Source organism: Balaenoptera musculus, chromosome 3, assembly GCF_009873245.2.
Source record: "Balaenoptera musculus isolate JJ_BM4_2016_0621 chromosome 3, mBalMus1.pri.v3, whole genome shotgun sequence".
NCBI lineage: Eukaryota > Metazoa > Chordata > Mammalia > Artiodactyla > Balaenopteridae > Balaenoptera > Balaenoptera musculus.
The window spans coordinates 32885610-32905217 of NC_045787.1; the positions used below are offsets into that span (position 1 = coordinate 32885610).

The 19608-nt window shown below is 39.4% G+C and overlaps 1 protein-coding gene across 1 annotated transcript in view; it reads right to left on the minus strand.

Moving 5' to 3' along the window:
• Positions 1 to 17211, minus strand: part of MROH2B (maestro heat like repeat family member 2B) — a 61027-nt gene extending 43816 nt beyond the window's left edge. The window contains exons 1-12 of the mRNA XM_036847257.1: positions 17184 to 17211; positions 15662 to 15723; positions 13995 to 14105; positions 12504 to 12663; positions 11766 to 11864; positions 8947 to 9101; positions 5358 to 5498; positions 4879 to 4971; positions 4720 to 4789; positions 2949 to 3062; positions 1887 to 1960; positions 157 to 279 (exon numbers count right to left, since the gene is read on the minus strand). Of these exons, the coding sequence (XP_036703152.1) occupies positions 157 to 279; positions 1887 to 1960; positions 2949 to 3062; positions 4720 to 4789; positions 4879 to 4971; positions 5358 to 5498; positions 8947 to 9101; positions 11766 to 11864; positions 12504 to 12663; positions 13995 to 14105; positions 15662 to 15723; positions 17184 to 17211 (1230 nt within the window). The remainder of the gene's footprint in view (positions 1 to 156; positions 280 to 1886; positions 1961 to 2948; positions 3063 to 4719; positions 4790 to 4878; positions 4972 to 5357; positions 5499 to 8946; positions 9102 to 11765; positions 11865 to 12503; positions 12664 to 13994; positions 14106 to 15661; positions 15724 to 17183) is intronic.
• Positions 17212 to 19608: the final 2397 nt, after the last annotated feature.

Here is a 19608-nt window from a genome sequence, read left to right on the forward strand (position 1 = left end):
ACACTAGAAGCTGAAAAATTTATTAATGAAAGTGATAAGGCTGAAATATAACCTCTAAGTCAGTTTCTAACTTGGACCACAGATATTTTTTTAAAATCCAGTTGAGTCAACTGAACTTGCTACAGGGCAGTAATCAAAATGGCGCCCTCTTCGTACCAGATTCTTGTCGGACATTGCGAACTGGGAGAAGATGTAGTCAATCAGTGGCCAGCCTTCCTGGGCTTCAATGTAGCACTTTTCACACATGGTTTGGATGAGGAGGAGGGCGGAATTCCTCACCTAGAGTAAGGAAAATGCATTCACAACATTTTACTCTGAATGGAAATTTAGATTCTCCTATTCTGTAACCTTCATGGATCATTCAGTGGAATCCTTCCAAAAAAGAGTATAAATTGAATGATCTTACTGTAATATATGGAGCAGGAAGTAAACTACAGGTTATGATTTAAGTGTCACTGGCAAAGCTCTCTTTAACCAAAATCTTTCTTCCTAGTTCCCAAGACATATTCTCTATTACTGTATATTATGAAACGTTAGTAACTTTGGGCTAAAACATGGCCTCGCTTTAAAAATCCTCAGTGAAAGATACCACACTGAAATAAAGTTCCACAATTCCTTATCCACAAATTCAAACTCTAAATGACTCTGAAAACTGGGATTTTGTTTCTTAAATTTGGTGCCAACTCATTGGTAGCAAAACCCAAACTGAACTGTTTTAAAGCTATTTGTAGTCTTTACCTCTTTTATGTAGTGTGATATGCATACATTTTCTTGAAAAAATATTAATAGGTTTGATTGTGGGCTACTGTCACAGTAATGTTTTTCTGAAATCTGGAAAGTTGTGAATTCTGAAATATGTCTGGCTCTATGGATTTGAATAACGAGTTATGAACCTGTGTCACAAGCTTTTATTAATTTGGCTTCAATTAATTTATTGGATTGCTTCCCTGGAGGTTAGAAATCTCAGATCTAATTCCTTAGTGAACGGGTCTTTTAATGGAAGGTGGGAAGAAAATAATTTTGCACAGGGAGGAAGGGCCACAAGGTGGCAATTAACAATTAGCATACAGGGACTCAGTAATCTCCCTAATTAAGGAGAAAGAGGTATATTTTCTCTTTATTTTTGCCCGATTAGCTGGCCTTCCTTAAAGTTTCTGTGCTCTTTTATTCTACCCTAAATCTTAGCAATTCTTTGATTGGCTTGGTCAGATACTGGGTCAGGTTTTTATATATAATCACTCCATTGTTATTTATTGCATAGCTTTGGTTATTTTAAACATAGTTATTGGTGACCAAAGCATCTTAGGGGAATTTTTTCCTCTTCATTGGCTTCTGTGTAGGGCTTTGATCCAAACAGAAAATGGTTTTCATACAAATAATACTACAATTGCTAATTTTAAAAATTGTTCCCAATTAAGTTCTATGTCTTTTCCAACGTGGAATACTTTAATCAAATACTCAGGAAATAATGACAAATCTATTGTGTGCAAGACTTGCTCTAGGTGCTCCCTGATTGCAAAATAGGATGTCTCTGCTCAGAACAGGGTTCAGGGATTATTATTTTTTGGAGGAAGAAGTATTATCTTTATAATTAACAATTAATTTTTCAACTAATTAAATTTAAAACTTTTTGAAGAGCATGGCACAGTGATGCTCTGGGCAAAAATCTTTTTTTTTCTACTGAGAAGCCCTTGAACTGAATGTGCTTTAGAACTTTACTTCGATAGTTTATCTTTGGGGGAAAGATGGAGTTCTTTTAAAAGTAGAATTGATCACTGAATTCTTTATAAAGCAATCTCATAAGCAGATTCTTAAACAGTCAAAACCATTTCATTTACTCCTAAAACTATCATTATCCAAATAAAAGTCCCCATTAATTCTCTTACTTTAATACTGAGGTCACCCATGACGACTTTGACTGTTTTTTCAATTGAAGTGATGTGATCCCTCAAATTGGGCTCTGAAAGATAGAGGGAGAAATTGAGAGACCCGCTTCAGAAGGACTACAGTATGTTCTAGAATTGAGGAAAACCCATTAGAGTTATGGTATGTAGTTGCAAAGTCTCTGGTCCTTAACATTTTATGTTATTCAGTTCCCTTCTACCTTCTCCTTTTCCAACTCTTTACGCATGTTGATTGCTTTTTTTGTTCTCTATTACATTTTGTTTCACCTTGTTTAAAATGTTAGATTCTTAAGTGGATTCAATACATCATGCCTAATGGATCGGCTTTAAATTTCATAGACTACTTCATGTTTCTTCTGCCAAGTCTTCAGTAAATCCCAGGGCAAACTGAATTTTAAAAAACTATTATAATGATTCACTTTGTTATAAAGCAGAAACTAACACACCATTGTAAAGCAATTATACTCTAATAAAGGTGTTAAAAAAACTATTACAATGCTGTGCAAAAATGAATTGTCATATTTTATTGAAGCCAAGATATAATTTTATGAGGCATCATTATCTTATATTGTGTCAAGTGAAAAACTCTAGCGGCTGATGATAATTAAAGATGCTATCAATTATAAGATGCATTCTGATACTGTGAAAATATGTGCTTTTTGGAATTAATGAAATATGAAAATTTATTAAATTCTCCTCTTTTCTAAAAGTACTAATTTTTAGAATATTGTACATTCTTCCCACCCACTCCCTGTTTATCAGGATACTTAACCAGTTTACTAGCTCTTTTAAATTCTAGATTCAATTCTCAAATATTCTACTCATTTAGTGGGTGCATCCATAAATATCATGAAAGAAGAGAGGTAACTAGAAATGCCTGTTTAAAAGTAGTAGATTGTAGACAACTAAGAAAACCAAGCTTCACCTGAATATGATGCTCTATAAACTTCCCAAAGACATGGGATAGAATCAGAGACAATGCACAAGTTTCAGTTTGCTTTTTGGTACAAAATAAACCACTCTGCTGTCACCTTTACTGCTTACCTTCAGCACTGATAGCCGATCTTAACAAAGTCAAGATTCCCATTCGAGTGGCTTCATTATTACTTCTCATTTGTTCATCAAAAAATTCTATCAGGTCTGCAGGGCTGGAATGGGCTGTGGGTTTAAGAAATACTGGAGTCATAAGAACTCATTTTCACCTTAGGTAAAATACTTGTGAATGGAAAGAGGATCATTCCATGAGGATTGTCAAAGTCACTCTTTGGTTGGTAACCAGATTTTATTATGTCCATACTTCTTTAGCATCACAGAATTAATTAAACAGTTTGGTCACTAAGAGAGCTAGACCCACTTCTATTCATACCTGTGAATGTAACCTTATTTGGAAATTAGGTTCTTTGTAGATGAAATCAAGTTAAGATGAGGTTGTCTTAAATCAATATGACTGGTGTCTTTATAATAAATGGATAGAAGATACAGACAGAGACACAGAGGGAAGCCTTGTGAACATGGAGGCAGAGATCAAAGTGATGCTTCACCAGCTGTGCTGCTGGAGACTTGCAAGGGTAAGAAGGAAGCAGGGAAGAGTGAAGAAAGACCTGGATGGAGCAGAGAGGTTTGGGTTGGAAATGTTAGAGATAAAGTGAAGAACTTAATTAGGCTGGGGCATAGAGAAGTGGAAACTATAGAAACAGAGGTGGTCAGTTAGGAGAGAACTAGACCATACTAGAAAGGTATGCAATGAAGTAGAGGAAATAACATATTTTGGGAGGGTGCAGGTGTGGGAGGTCTAGGATTGCCCTTGTCTCTTGCCCTGAGGGACTATATTAGAGTATAGTTTTGTATCCTGACCCTGGGAACTTGGTGCTTCCTCGACAACCTGTGTCCAGTATTCTAACCAGGTGATGGGCGGGATTGTGACGTGAAAGCAAGAACAAAAGGGAGAGGGTGAAGGAGGGAGAGAGAGACAAGGGATAGATACTAAGAAATGACAAGGAAGAAAAAGATGACTCGGGTTTGATAGAGTTTCAAATAATCTCAAATGCCAAGAAAAAAGCATTTCCTAGCCTTAGGGTTGCCAACTCTTACAGGTTCGCCAGGAAATAAACCCATGCATATATAGTCAATTAATTTTCAACAAAGGAGCCAAGAATAAACAATGGGGAAAGAATAGTGTCTTCAATAAATGGTGCTGGGAAAACTGGACAGCCACATGCCAAAGAATGAAATCGAATTCCTACCTTACACCAAACATGCAAATTAAATCAAAATGGATTTAAGACTTGAACATAAGACCTGAAACTGTAAAACTCCTAGAACAAAACATAGGGAGAAGCTCTTTGACATTGGTCTTGGCAATGATTTTTTTGAATTTGATACCCAAAGCAGAGGCAACAAAAGCAAAAATAAACAAGTGGGACTACATCAAACCAAAAGGCTTCTTCTCAGACAAGGAAACCACCAACAAAATGAAATGACAACATATGGAATGGGGAAAAATATTTGCCAACCTTATATCCAGTAAGGAGTTAACATCCAAAATATGTCTGAGACTTTTCTGGTTTTAGAACTGAAAGTTCTATTTTCCTGGAAGTCCTTTAGTCCCGGGCAGATCAGGATGATTGGTCACCCTACCAGCTGCACTTTTCTTGGGAGCAGGGAGGATAGAGAAAGGCACAGAATACTGTGAGTTGAAACATTTTGTGTGTATGTGTGAAAGTAACAAATGTGACAGCTTGCACGCACTTCATCCTTGTCGTCATCATCACCTGGAGACATTTTAATTAAAAACCCTCTGGATGCTGGGTCCTACCTAGAATGAGGAAACAATCTGAAGCTTCAATTTCATTTTCCTTTACTGGAGGATCTAGAACTCTGCACACCTGAATGAGAAGAAAAAAATCAGGTGGTAGATGTTAAAAAGAGGAAGCTGTTGAAAATGAAACAATCAGATCTGACAACATGGTCTTACCTGGTGGAGTAAATTGATAAAGATGGTCTTCCTCAAGGCCTTTGGAAGGCTAACGTCATAAAGGACTGCCGCGGTCAATATCTGTCTTAGACTCTGGAATAAAAGCTCTGGAAGGTTAGTTGGAGGCTGCCTATGGAGCAGCGGCACAGGATGTGGAAAGCAAATCACTGCTCATTACGTTTTGTGAGGAGAACAAAGCCATAACCTTTCTGTGGTTACCAGTTGTCTTTAGTGATTCTGCTCCTCTACCTTGTTTAGTTCCCCAGCAGCTTGAACAGAAATTCCTTTCTGGGGTTTCCACCATCCAGCTATGCCACCGACCACTTCTCTAACTCATATTTCCCAAGAGATATTTAAGTTTGGGCTCTCTTAAGCCCAAACACGTGTTTGAGTTCCTTGACCCCTCTTGGAAATTAACATCCTCCAGGATGATTGCTGGTCAACTATCAGAATCGGTTTCTTTAGGGTGTGGCTCTCACCTGAGTGACGTGGAAATCAATCTCTTTGTCTTTATACTGCTTCAGGAGCCAAGGGACCTGGCCCAGGGCGTATTCACAGAGGTCTTCCCGATGGAGAAGCAAGCTCACTGTGGGGCCGTGAGCCTTAATGATGGCCAAAATCTGCAGAGGCAGCAAACAAGTACTGTTTCTCACACTTCATTATGTTTTCTGTACATTTCTCAGTATACCAGAAGCTTTAGATACCCCCCAAAAAACTTTCCTCACTGCTTTCAACCGAGCAAGGTTTCTTCAAAAAATGTTTAGGTTAAGATCATTGTATGAAGGAGAGTTATATTTGTATCTACATCTATATCTATACTGATGCTCATTTCAATATTTGCCCCGCTCTCCTATTTCTTTAACCTCTCTCTAATGGTCACTTTCTTTTACTATATTAACACATTTAAAATTTCCCTTATATTAAAAAAATTCTTTGATTCCATATCATTTTAGCCCCACTGTTATCCTCATCCAATTCTGTTTCTCTTTCCTTTCTTGCAGAGCAAAGCTTTTGGAAGGAGTGGTCTACCTTTTTTACCTCCACCCCCCGCCTCCCCTTTATTTCTCAATCCACTGTCATCTGGCTTCCACATGACATGAAAAATGAACTAGTACAAAATATAAATGCAATATATTGATGATAAAAATGTAGAAATCATGGGCTTCCCTGGTAGCACAGTGGTTAAGAATCTGCCTGCCAATGCAGGGTTCCACCCCTGGACCGGGAAGATCCCACAGGCCGCGGAGCAACTAAGCCTGTGCACCACAACTACTGAGCCTGCGCTCTAGAGCCCGCGAGCCACAACTGCTGAGCCCACGTGCCTCAACTACTGAAGCCCGCATGCCTAGAGCCTGTGCTCTGCAACAAGAGAAGCCACCACAATGAGAAGCCCACGCACCGCAACAAGAGAAGCCCCCACTCATCGCAACTAGAGAAAGCCCATGCGCGGCAATGAAGACCCAATGCAGCCGAAAATAAATAAAATAAATAAATAAATAAATTTATTTTAAAAAATGTAGAAATCACAAAAATTAGGAGGAAGCAGAAAACACAGTACCCACTCATAGATAACACAGAAAACACAGTACCCACTCACAGTACTCATAGATAAGCACTGTCTGGTGTATTTTTAATAAGTTATTTCTTTATTTGACCTATTCTTTCCTATCTTTTTCTCTATGTACTTTTTTTTTTTAAAGGGAACTCTATTTATTTATTTATTTTTGGCTGTGTTGGGCCTTCGTTTCTGTGCGAGGGCTTTCTCTAGTTGGGGTAAGCGAGGGCCACTCTTCATCGCGGTGCACGGGCCTCTCACTGTAGTGGCCTCTCTTGTTGCAGAGCACAAGCTCCAGATGCGCAGGCTCAGTAGTTGTGGCTCACGGGCCTAGTTGCTCTGCGGCATGTGGGATCTTCCCAGACCAGGGCTCGAACCCATGTCCCCTGCATTGGCAGGCAGATTCTCAACCACTGCACCACCAGGGAAGCCCCTCTATGTATTTTAATTTCTTAAAAATTGACACCATTCTTTTTTTTTTTTTTACTTTGCCAAGAAGGCATAACTCTCACTATTCCTTTTTTTTTTTTTTTTTTTTAATTTATTTATTTATGGCTGTGTTGGGTCTTCGTTTCTGTGCGAGGGCTTTCTCCAGTTGCGGCAAGCGGGGGTCACTATTCATCGCGGTGCGCGGGCCTCTCATTATTGCGGCCTCTCTTGTTGCGGAGCACAGGCTCCAGACACACAGGCTCAGTAGTTGTGGCTCACGGGCCCAGTTGCTCCGCGGCATGTGGGATCTTCCCAGACCAGGGCTCGAACCCGTGTCCCCTGCATTGGCAGGCAGATTCTCAACCACTGCACCACCAGGGAAGCCCCTCTATGTATTTTAATTTCTTAAAAATTGACACCATTCTTTAATCTATAGTTCTATATTCTGCTTTTTCTACCTAATAAATGATTTTTTTTCTATTAGCTAAATTTTGCTATACAGCAAACCATGTCAAAACTTGGTGGCTAGTAACAATAACCATTTATTTCATTCAACACTGTGTGTCAGCTGGAAGGTTCTTCTACCACATTTCCATGCAGTAGACACGTTTCAAGATTTTTCTTTCTTGAGCACCACAGCAATGTCCTCTGTAGATCTGCTTCTTGAAAATCACTCCTTTCTTAGTTTCTAAGATCTCATTCTTCTTGCTTAAGCCCTTCCGAGGTTTCTTTTCTTTTGGTTTTTTAAAGATTTTTTTGATGTGGACCATTTTTAAAGTCTTTATGGAATTTGTTACAATATTACTTCTGTTTTATGTTTTAGTTTTTTGGCCGCGAGGCATGCGGGATCTTAGCTCCCCAACCAGGGATCGAACTTGCACCCCCTGCATTGGAAAGTGAAGTCTTAATCACTGGACCACCAGGGAAGTCCCCCAAGGTTTCTTATTTGTTAAAAAAAAGTCCTGTGTAGCATTCTTAATTATGTGGCCAAGACCACCTTCTGGGTTTCTTTTATTTCTGCCTCTTTATATCCCCTTTCCTCTCCCCACTTCCCCTTCTCCCCCTGGACTCACTCAAGTATCACGTTATCCCATCTCTAACCTATGCTTCAGTGGGTTTTATCCCCTCTTTAGGGACTGCATGTCTCCTGTAGTGATGACTTCATGGGTTGCAAGCTCAGTTCCAATGTCATGGCCTTTCTAGTGCTCACCAGGGGTTAAGTGCTTCTCTCCCTGTGCTCCCTTATTACTTTGTGCACCTTCTTGTTACTTGCCTAACTCTTCCTGTGGGAGGCTAGGAAAGTAGTCAGCAAATTTGCATTGAATTTTGTTTTTCAAGTGGCTTGAAGAAAAGACTTCTACAGAATATTTTAAAAATTTCGTGTTTGCTAATGATTTAACTATCCCAGCATGTTAAAAAATAAATGCTTTAAAAGCTCAAAATATAGAAAAGAAACTGAACTAGAGAAGGTAGCTAAGTGTTAAATCTTTTATAATATAGCAATAAAGAGATTGAAATAGAATATAAGTTAGCCTACTTTAAAAAATTATAGCAATTAAGCAAGATAAGGATGGGATTATATATGTGAATGCACTTTGTAATCTATTCTTTATAAGTCATTACAGTATTTTGAAGAAGGCACACTCCTTCTTTAGATATCATTTTAATTCATTGTGATATTCACAGACACAGGAAATTTCTGTGGACTGGTGTTTTTCCTAATCAGTGACAGCCCAAATATGGGTTATGATATAGCTAAAATTCCATATATTTTGCTCATTTTAGTTATTTATTGTTCTCTGCACACTTTGGCATGAGAGTGGGGATTTGGGTCTGTTTAATCTCTGCTGTATCCCCAGTATGGGAATGATGTCTGGCATGTCATGGGGACTCAATAAATATTAGTTGAAATAATGAGTAAATAGTGATTTGAAACAGGAAAAACAAAAGATTTTATAAACCTGATAAGATACAACCCACAGCTTTCCAAGAGAGCTAAGATGAACTATCATGTCAAAAAGAGAAGAGGAAGTTCAACCAGCATGCCAGGAGAGCTAGCTGGAGGCATGCTGAACCCCACTCACTTGTGTGGGCGAGGTCGTGGAGGCCCACTTGTCCATGATATACCGGAACAGCATGAAGATTTTGTCAGAGAGGCGATTGGCATCCAATCTGGGGTAGGGGAAGTCTCTCCAGTGGTTGACATACTTGTAAATGGCTCTGCTGAACTTCTCAAGGGCTGCATTTTAAAAACAACCACAGACTGAGAAAAATATCAAGGTAGGTAGGACCATAATATAATTTGAGAAGAGTGTACTGATGATTAGCAAATGTGTAATAGTTTCCATAAAATCTTTTGACTGCACCAAGTAAATATATAAAAAGTGTTCAAGCCACTTTAGTGAAATGTAAATTAAAACCATAATGAAATACTACAACATACCATCTGGAATTGCTAAAATTTCAGATTGTCAATGTCAAGTGTTGGCAGGACTAAAGGGCAGCTGATATTTTTACATTCTGCTGGTGAGGGTGTGAATTGATTACAAACACTTTAGAAAACTGTTTGACATTATCAACCAAAGTTGAATATGCTTTATCTATGACCCAGAAATTCCACTCCAAGGTATACTTATGGGCACTAGATATGCATACATATGGGCACTAAAAAACTTGTACAAGAATGTTCCTATTCAATTATTTTTGTAATAGCCTCAAACAAAAAAAATGATCCAAATATTTGCCAACAGGTAGAATGGAAAAATTGTAGTATAGACATGTAATAGTATACAGAAATGAAAATGGACTACAGGTACACAAAACATGTATGAGTCTCACGAATAGGCAAAGCTAATCTACGGTGTTAGGATTCAGGATTGTGGTTACCCTTGGAGAGGATGGAGAGGTGATGACTGGGAGAAAAGATGGAGGCTTCTCGGGAGTTAGTTATGTCCAAAATTTTTTTCTGAGTTGTGGTCAAATGGATGAGCTACTTTGTGACAATTCATCAACCTGTATATTTCTGATTTTTATGTTTTTCTCCAAGTATGTTTTACTTTAATAAAATTAAAAAATCTTGGGCCTGCAAAAATATCATATATATCACATATATATTTGCATCAAATGCATTAAATAATATTTTTTCCTTCAGCCCCTCATGCTATCCCTTTCATTAGTTAGTAAAAAAACTGTAGTTTACTCTCTCAAGGATACCTCATCTACAAATAACTCTATGGAAAAGATCCCAAGTATCTTAGCTTTAGAGCTGGTCATTTCTGGTTTATTTCTATCCCCTCCAAACTCTCTCTGATAATCTCATGTTACATTTTGTCAAATCCATTTTGCGTGTGTGTGTGTGTGTGTGTGTGTGTGTGTGTGTGTCTTGCACTGCCCTATAATGAGAAGGGATGGTGCCGGGTTCGTTGATGGTATCTGAAACAACAAGCACAATGTCTGTTTATTTGCTGATTGATTGAACGCATAGCTAGATGGACGGCTATTAAATTTTATACCTTTTCTTTACTGGCAGTCAGGCAAAGTTGCTTTAAGACTAAAGCGCACTTAGATAAATTTATAACACACAGATGAGAATTCCCTTATTCATTGCCACGATGATTTCTGATTTTATTTTCTTTTACCTTCTTGGTTATTAATATTGGAGGTAGAAATGCACTTAGTGGCACCAACGTTTTCTTGCTGGGACACAATGTTAGCTGTGATAGTAAGTAGGGAAAGTAAAAAATATTGAAAAGTGGGCTAATCTAGTATAGTAGTTTGAGTCCTTGAGTCAGACTGTACGTGTCTCTGCCACGTACCAGCTGTGTGATTGCAGGCAAGATGTTTAAACTTTCTAAGCCTCAATTTCTCATCTGTAAAATGAACAGAAAATGTTAGCCACCTAATGGGGTCACTATGAGGGTTAAATGAAATAATAATCTTAAAATACCCAAGGCAGTGTCCAGGCACATAGTAAATTCTCAATATTTATCAGATACAAATATTACCTTTATTGAGGACAGACAAGAGGAAATGGGTAAAATAGAATAGAAAAGACTTGGTTGGTAGGTAAAGAAGATATTCCTAACAGTATAGGCTTTAAAACATTATAAAATAGTAGTGCTGGGGATGTCAGAGGTGGAAGGGGTCTTAGCAATCACTTCATTTGTTGTTGTTAGAGGTGAAATTGAGGTTGGGAGAAGGGCAGAATCACCTGACGGCTCAGTGACTGATTGGAGAAAAGAGTCCTGGTCTTCAGACTCATCCAAGAAGTCTCTCACTGTGCTGAAAATGCTTTTTCCAGGAACTCAAGGGCATGTTTTTCTCTGTAGATTGTTGATTACTGTAGATGTATTTCAGTTTTGGGGTAGAGGGATTTGTGACCATAGCTTGTTTACCCATTTTCCTTGATTGTATAATTGCTTGTATTTTGATTAGATTGTTTACTTATCACTTTCACAATATTGCATTACAAAGGGATGCCAAAATTTAGCCTATGGCTAAGAGCTCATAAGCTCTCATAATCACTGTTTAAAAGCGTGATCCAACTGAAGAAGGAGGCTAGTATAAATGGACCTGGTGTAAGACAGTGGGAAGAATATGGACTGGGTAGTCATGTAGACCTGGATACCACCTCTCCATCTCACTGACTGTCACCACTCTGAGAAAATCGCTTAACCCCCATGACCCTCAGTTTCTCATCTGTAAAATGGGCGAATAGTACTTTGCAGAACTGCTGTGAGGATTGACAGAGATAACTCCTGAAGAAGGCCTTCCATGTGGTAGGCACTCAGTAAATGGTAGCTACTATTACTAGAAAGGACAAGAATGAAGTAAAAGGAAAAACAAGACATTTGCTCCATTCATAGTCTGGTCTTAACAAAGAGGAAACCACAGGAATACCCACCGATACAGAAAGCTCCCTTCATCCCTTCCTCCTCGGCCAGCCTGAGCATGGTTTGCATGGTGAGCAAGGTCATCATCATGAAGGGAATACTCTGGGACACTGCAGTGAGGAATCAATAAGCATTTCAAGGCTTTGTAGGGGAGGCAGATGAGGTGCAGCGGGAAGTTGTTCTCTATCCCTCCCCCACTGTAATGCCAGGCTCTAGTTAGAGAATCAATCTGTAGTTAGAGTCCCTTACAATAAGGTACTGGCTATACGGCCATCTGTACCTGTTGCTTAGTAGCAATTACTTACTGGAATAATTATTTTATTTATGTTCATCCCTCCCACCAGAACTTGCCTGTATCCCCAGGGCCTAGCACAGGTGATAGGTGCTCAATAAATATGTGTTAAATAAAGTGGTTTAGAAAAAAACATCCTAGGAAACCCTTACTTCATGTAAGAGTTGAGTGGTTTGCAGAATACGGCTTGTGGAAAATGTGCTTCTGCAAACACAAAGCCAGATGAAAGGGAAAATGAGGGTGGGAGAGAGTCCAGACAAATTCAGAGCAGTGTGGACCCGTGACTGGCCAGCAGGCTCATCTATGCTCGTAAACAACAGCCCAAATGCCGCTATCAATGTTCTTTAGTATAAAAGAAGGGAGACATCCTCTCCTTTCTGCTGTTTGCTCCCATTTGGGTTTACACAATTAGAATGATAGTTTCCCAGGGAAAATGTGGACACTACTCCCTCCGTACCGTAGCTCGTTGCCAGTTCAGCCAGGGCAAGCACAACGAATTCATTTGGTAGCTCCAGGATCCTGAAGTTATTTTGTACTTCATACATCACAGAGTTGAAATCATGTGCAGCGAGAGACACCAATACCTCTCCAGCTAGCATTCTGATTTCTCTGAGGATCTGAGGAAGAAAAGGAAAATAACAATAACAACTAGGAAGAGTGTAACGAGTCAGCAGGGGGGAAATATTGATAGTTTACATAATATTTATAAGTTCCTTACCTTTTCAATAGAGGGAGAACAGGCTGTTACAAACCCAGCGTGTAAGACTCTAGGGTAGGTGTCAGTAGCTGGGAAAGCAGAGGTAATTCAAAAGCACCTCAAAGCCGGGTTTTAATAGGATTCTTGTAAACTTGGGGCAATACATGTTTTCTTGTTAATTAATCAGGTACCATGAACATAAGATTTACATTTTATGTTGAAGTGATATGAATTACTGAAGGGAATGGAGAACAAAAAATGGGCTAGGATTTGGGCTAGAAAAACCCAAAGCTAGCTAGAGATTTGGGTTTTAGTATTGTCCTGATCTAATTATCCTTGATGTTGGAGATATTTGGAGGGACTTCTGCTTTTGGTAATAGTGAACGAGGTCAATTTGATCAACTTTCCTGCTCAGGAAAATAAAAAGTGCTGGGCAAGATATTCAAAATATACTCATAGAAACATCAAAGAGATCACAATATAAGGTGGAATGAATTACTGAATTGAGATCTGGACAAGACTGGAAATCCAGAGAGATAAGCCCTGCTTTTGAGGCTGCTTTGTAGCGTTTTGGGACAATAGTCAGAATTCAGGGCCAACCAATAGTGAGATCCTGGTCATCTCACCTCTTATCTTTTGGGCTAAGACCTCAAAGGGCTGCATTGATATGAAAGGTTAAATAGGCTCTCCACAGACTGTAGTACAACATTGAGTCACAGAAGTTGCCCAGAAAAATCTCAAGCCCTGAAATTAATCATAGATTGTTTGTGCCCTTGGCAAGTAAACAAGTAAAAATTCTTTCTGGAAGGAAATAACATTATTTTAAGACTCAAATTATTTCTACAAATAATTTTTCAGATACAGTGTCTAGTAGATATAGATAAGTAGGCACGTGAAGAGATAAGAATTCATATGGGAGCCAAGAAACTTCGGTTCTAGTTATTTGTTCTGTCAATAGATAGCTGTATTACTTTGCAAACAATCTCTCTAAGCACCAACTTCCTCATCTACAAGTGGATGGGATATTACTCCTAAAGACTTTCTTAGCTCTACCTCGGTTTCCTCATCTGTGTTGGGGTAAATAATATGTGCTGTAACTGTATCCAGGTTACCATGAAGAACTAATAAAAGTGACCTGTGGTCCTGGCAGTGATGTAGAAAACTTTATGGATGTCTGCATGGGTGCAGTTGGGTTAGGTAAAGACCTGTTGCTGATCCTGACACTGACTCATCATCAAGGATCAAACTTACATTGTCATCTCTCATGTCCTTAGAAGCGTAATAAATCAACCTTTGGACAATTGCATCATCCAAGATGTCAGTATTCTGAATAATGGAAGTGAGATGACCATAAATGTCTTCCTGTGAACATACAAGGTTACACACAGAAATTTGAGTTGCAAAACTAAAGGAGTCAGATAAAGTCCAAATGAATAACACCATTAAACTAAGCAACATATCTCTACTACACAATGGATTTTATATATCCTAAGTGGGACTTCCTTAACATAATATTTATCTTTAGGAATCAAAGGCTTATAGGTAAAGCAAAGTTCATTCTAAAACCTATTTTAATTTGACTACATTTCTATGGCAAAATCTAACTGAAGGTAGGGGTGGGCTACCCAACATACTGAAGTCTCTTGAAATTCACTGTTGTTGGGCACTCAGGGCAATGGAAATGCCTATCAACCTAATTGTTGCTCTTACTACCAGAGAGTGACTATGGCATTAAGGAATACAATGCGATTCCCAAAGAGGCTGCTAAGTTATGAAACTTGTTCCTAAAGGGGATTTATAGGCCCTTACTTCATTCATGCCTTTGTGGAGAAGAAGTTGTAAATCCTTTTCCACAGAGCTGCAGCCTCTGGGACTGATATGGCTTGGCAGATGCTGGTGTGTGAGGGCTCTTCTCAATCTCTTAGGTGGCCACATGGCCTTTGGAAGATGAGAGACCGGTGTTCTGAAATCTCCAAGAGCCTCAGGCGTGCTACTTTGAGGTACTATGCCTATGTTTAATGTGTGAAATAACTCGCTTTGCATAAGGGATTCTAATATGGAGTCAGGGTTGAGAACCACTGGATTAAGGGATAAAGGTGTAGGCACTGCCCTTCACAGGGAGGCTATGTTGAATAATGATTAGGAGCATTATTTTGGAGTCAGACAGGCTTGTGTTTGGATGTAATCCTGCTGTTCTTAGGCAGGTAACTTCTCTGGGCCTCACTTTTCTTAGTTGTCAAATGGAAATAACAATACCTACATCATAAATTTGTGAGGAGTGAACATAATATAATGCACTATTGTTTAGAAAGCATCTAGCTCTCTCCAACCTTAGGTAAATGTTCAATGAACAGTAACTGTTGTTATTTTACAAAAGGTTGTTGAAGCCAGAAAAGCCTTCAAATCTCAGAGAAATAAATCTCTAATTGTGAAACAGCATTACAGATGAGTAGGGGGGGATCTTTGGGGATTTTCATAGGAGTCCTCAAATTCCTTACAGGACATTTGGTCCTGTCCAAAACATTCATAAGACATTTGGTCCCCACAAAAAGTCCTTGACATGTTTTGTACAGGACCAAATGTCTGCTAACCCTCAAATTCCACAGGAGGAGTCTCTAATCCACATGGTTGTAAGTCTGACATCTCCCTTTTTCCACATCTATCTGTGTAAGGTTACGTAAGGGGGCATTCTTTTGCTAGCTTCTACAGTTGGATACTCTGAATCCTCAAATGCCAAATATCATTGTTTAAACATTACAATGACTTCCATTAAAACTGCATTTTCTGAAAAACTGAATGCCACTTAAGAAGCGGGAGAGAAAAGGGGAAGTTGAAGCAAAGAACGATGTAGATGAAATGTTGCATTAACTGGATTAGAAAAAGTGAATGGGGAAGAGACTTTTCTCTATTTTCCTTACCTTGCTAATATTATCTTCCTTGTTCAGCATGCCGAGAGTGAGGTTAATCTCTCCAAAAATCCCTAAAATGGACAGGAAAAGAAGAAATAAGAACATGCTAAAATGCCCTCCTGTGAATTATTATGCGATGGTTACCTCTCTCTCCTTCTCATTCTCTCCTTCTCTCTCTCTCCTCTCTCTTCTTTCCTTCTCTCTCCTTCTTTCCTCTCTCACCTCCTCCCTTTCTCCTACTCTTCTCTTCCTCTTGACTGCCACCTCTTTGATGGCAGGAACTGTGTCTTATTCATATTTCTTATAATTGACATACTTGAAAATAGAAGATGCTTAGTATTTTTCAAAACCTGAATTAAACGTGGAGGGGAAGATAAAAGATGCTAGATCCCTGTTTATCTCTCCAGTCATGTAGGCATCACCCTATATCCTCTTTAGCAAGGCTCAGCTCTCAGATTCCATGAACTGAATCCCTTACACCTGACTTGAGTAGGGGAGGGCAAGAGTGTAATAGAGCTTGTTATTTTCCACCTCCTTCCTCATTGCCCCCACCGCCCGCCCCCCAACTTATTTATTCACATACTCTTTCTCTCTGACTTCCCTTCTGGCCCTCTCAGGTCCCTCTTCTGGTATCATGCTCATGCAACCTTGTTCTTTTCTGATAATGATCTAAATACTTTTGACTTGTACCTTCCAGGAATTATTTGAATAAAGCTTGTTGGAAAACTGAAAACACATATTTGAGTCCAGGGAATTGAGCAATTTCACACCACATGGCAAGTTGGTAGAAGGGATATTTCTCGATGTAGTGATTTTCCACAAGCCTCCAAATCAAACAACATAACCCTTTAGAACAGTCTTTTTTGGCAAAGCAGAATATTTCCAAAAGACTCTGCCAGTATTGAAGATTAAATAAGAAACTGCCTTTCTTTGTGTTGTAGCCCCACTTTCTCCTCAAGTAGACTATACATTTTTTTTTTTGATTTTATTTATTTATTTTATGTATGGCTGTGTTGGGTCTTCGTTTCTGTGCGAGGGCTTTCTCCAGTTGTGGCAAGCGGGGGCCACTCTTCATCGCGGTGCGCGGGGCTCTCACTATCGCGGCCTCTCTTGTTGCGGAGCACAGGCTCCAGACGCGCAGGCTCAGTAGTTGTGGCTCACGGGCCTAGTCGCTCCGCGGCATGTGGGATCCTCCCAGACCAGGGCTCGAACCCGTGTCCCCTGCATTAGCAGGCAGACTCCCAACCACTGCGCCACCAGGGAAGCCCAGACTATACATTTTTAAAGAAGGTAGGACACAATTATCTCTCAGGCTCCTAGTCTATCATTGGTCCTTCACAATCCATGTGATTTTATTATTTTGGAATAAAGGGAGAGTAGAGAGAAACAATCTTACTTTAGCATAGCTTTTCATAAAACCTTTTAAGGTGTACAGATCACCCTCAATGATGTACACCATTCCTCACCTCACATATGCATATCGTGACACAGACACAAAACACCTAATTCCTCAGGATCCGACGATGCTCACCTGCAGATTCCTCTGTGTCCTTGGCCATGTCTTGGCTGTTTCAGGCTCTCTAAGAGACGGCACCTAAGTATCAGAAATAATAAGGCTAACAAATCGAAGAAGCAGGTTGGCAAGTTTCTCACATAAGGTTCACATAAGGGTCTCTAAATGGAAGTCCCTCCACCACTTGATTGGCACAATGATCTGGAAGCTTCCAGTGATGGGCTGCTGCTGAGAAAGATGATGCTGTATTCTACCACTGGGACATTTTCTTGCTTCTGAGCTCCTGCTGACCAACAAAATGGCTTCATCTCACTGAATAGTGTCCTTTTGGTGGAGACCAGAGTATCTGAGAAGGAAGAAATTAGAGACTGAAACTCAAACAATTTTGGTAGACCAAAGGAGTTCTTCTCCCTAAACCTGGGTCCATTGATCACAGATTTGGGAATGGTTTTCAGTGGTCACTTTACTGGCCTGGTGTTGGTCAAGCCTTTATGGTGATCTTGTTGATTGTTCTACTTGGTGAAAGTCAGTCCACAAACTGGGCATGCTCAGTGGACCGGAATGCCCGTCAGGGGCAGTTGAATGGAACCTCCAACTGACAGCAGCAAAGCAAGACCTTCTCAGCCTCCCTCGCTTTCTCAGCCTCCCTCGCTATGTCCCCTATCACTGACTTGATCTGGATACTGCCCTCACTCCAGGCTCAGGCTTTTTTCTCTGACTCCATTCTCTCTTCTTGTTTTCAAATCATTCTTTACCTAGACCTCTTGGCTATAATGCTTTCAACTTTACTAGTACTTCAATCTGTTCTCAACTCCCCCCCACCCCAATCCTAAATCTATATACAATTTCTAATGTATGTCCAGATTGTAAGTTAAGGTGGCAGATGTCAGAGAGAGTAGGAACTGGGTACCAGCAATCTATAGGTCTGGGTGTGAAAGGTGCCAAGGAGAGGGGCTCACAACTGTCCTCAGCTGCTGCTTCTTCTCCAGCTCTCATCTTCCCTTCATTAAGGATATTTCCGATGCAAAGGTTAACTGCTTCCAACTAAACCTTCGGACTCATCTTCCTTTGCATAGATACTTTGCTCTGGATCTATTACAGGGGTCTTCAGTAAGCTGGTGGTTAAAAACATTTTCAGCTTCCCAAGTCAGCATCACTGTTTCTCAGAGTGTGGTCCACAAGTGTCTTGTAACAGTTGTCCTTATTTAATCTGGTGTCCTTATTTAAAATATCCATTCCCAGGGATACCTCACACCTGGTAAATTACAACGAGGTTTGGAATCTGTATTTTTAATGCGTACCCCTAGCGATCCTTGGGTTCACTAATGTCTGAGAGACACTGGCCAAGATCCTTGTGCAATCACCCACTAGTGGATAACTGAAAATTTAGCACTTACTTGAAGGGTGTTCATTGTGTTTGGGCGAGAACAGCAGCTGTTCATCTCCAGAACCGTGACTCACTCACCCACTGGAGAATAGACCACGAATTCGTGTCAGAGAGGTAACGAGGTGATGAGAGGCAACCCGAATCTCTTAATGTCTTATAGGGAAATAAAAATGTTGAAAATGATGTACCCTTAGAATCTTAAAGAACAATGTACAGTAGCATCAATACTAAGAAAGCCAGCCATTTAGGTGATTGTTGTAATCAATTTCTTACTCTTTTCGTGAATTGTGACAAATAATTTTTTCGAGTGTCTGTACATAAAGATTTTCTCGATTTCATAGAGATTTGGGAACCTAGGAGATGATTGATTTATACTGACTTTGTAATTTATTCATCAGGGCAATCAAAAGATCTTTTTTGCTAAATATTCTTTCAGATAAAGCAATTTACCCATCAACCTCTCTTTTCATAAGGTAATATTGCAGATAGATTTTTAAAAAGTCATTTTCCCATTATTTCCTACTCTTTATGCTAAGCTAGCACAATATGAGTTTGATTTCTCTGAAGCCCTAGAAGCGTGCTAAACCCTAATTCTCAAAGCTAATAAGATGGCAGGTGCTAACTAATGAAGTATTGTTTCTAGATATATGATTGCAGGGGAGTTGATATTCAACTTGCTAAAGAACTGAGGTGTCTCCCTGGGTATAGTGTAACCACTTCCTTTCAGTGTGACTTGTCCAACGATACTACCCAGCCCTAGGAGTACTACGTTCCCAAATGCAGTGTTATCGGACAAGAATATTAATAAGGCAGTAAAGGAAAAATATAAAGCTTTGGGAGAATAGATATATGAAAATAATATCAAAATATTATAGAAATTTTAATTTTGTGAAAATAAAATTTTAAATTTTTGTGGTTTTAATGGTTTCATCATAGAGTACAGTTCATTTAAACCTTAACATGAATCTTTTTATTCTTTAAAAGAAGTGTTGGATTTTATAAAAGATATTAAAAATGAAATTAAGCTCTGATATTTTGGGGTTTGTTTTATGATAT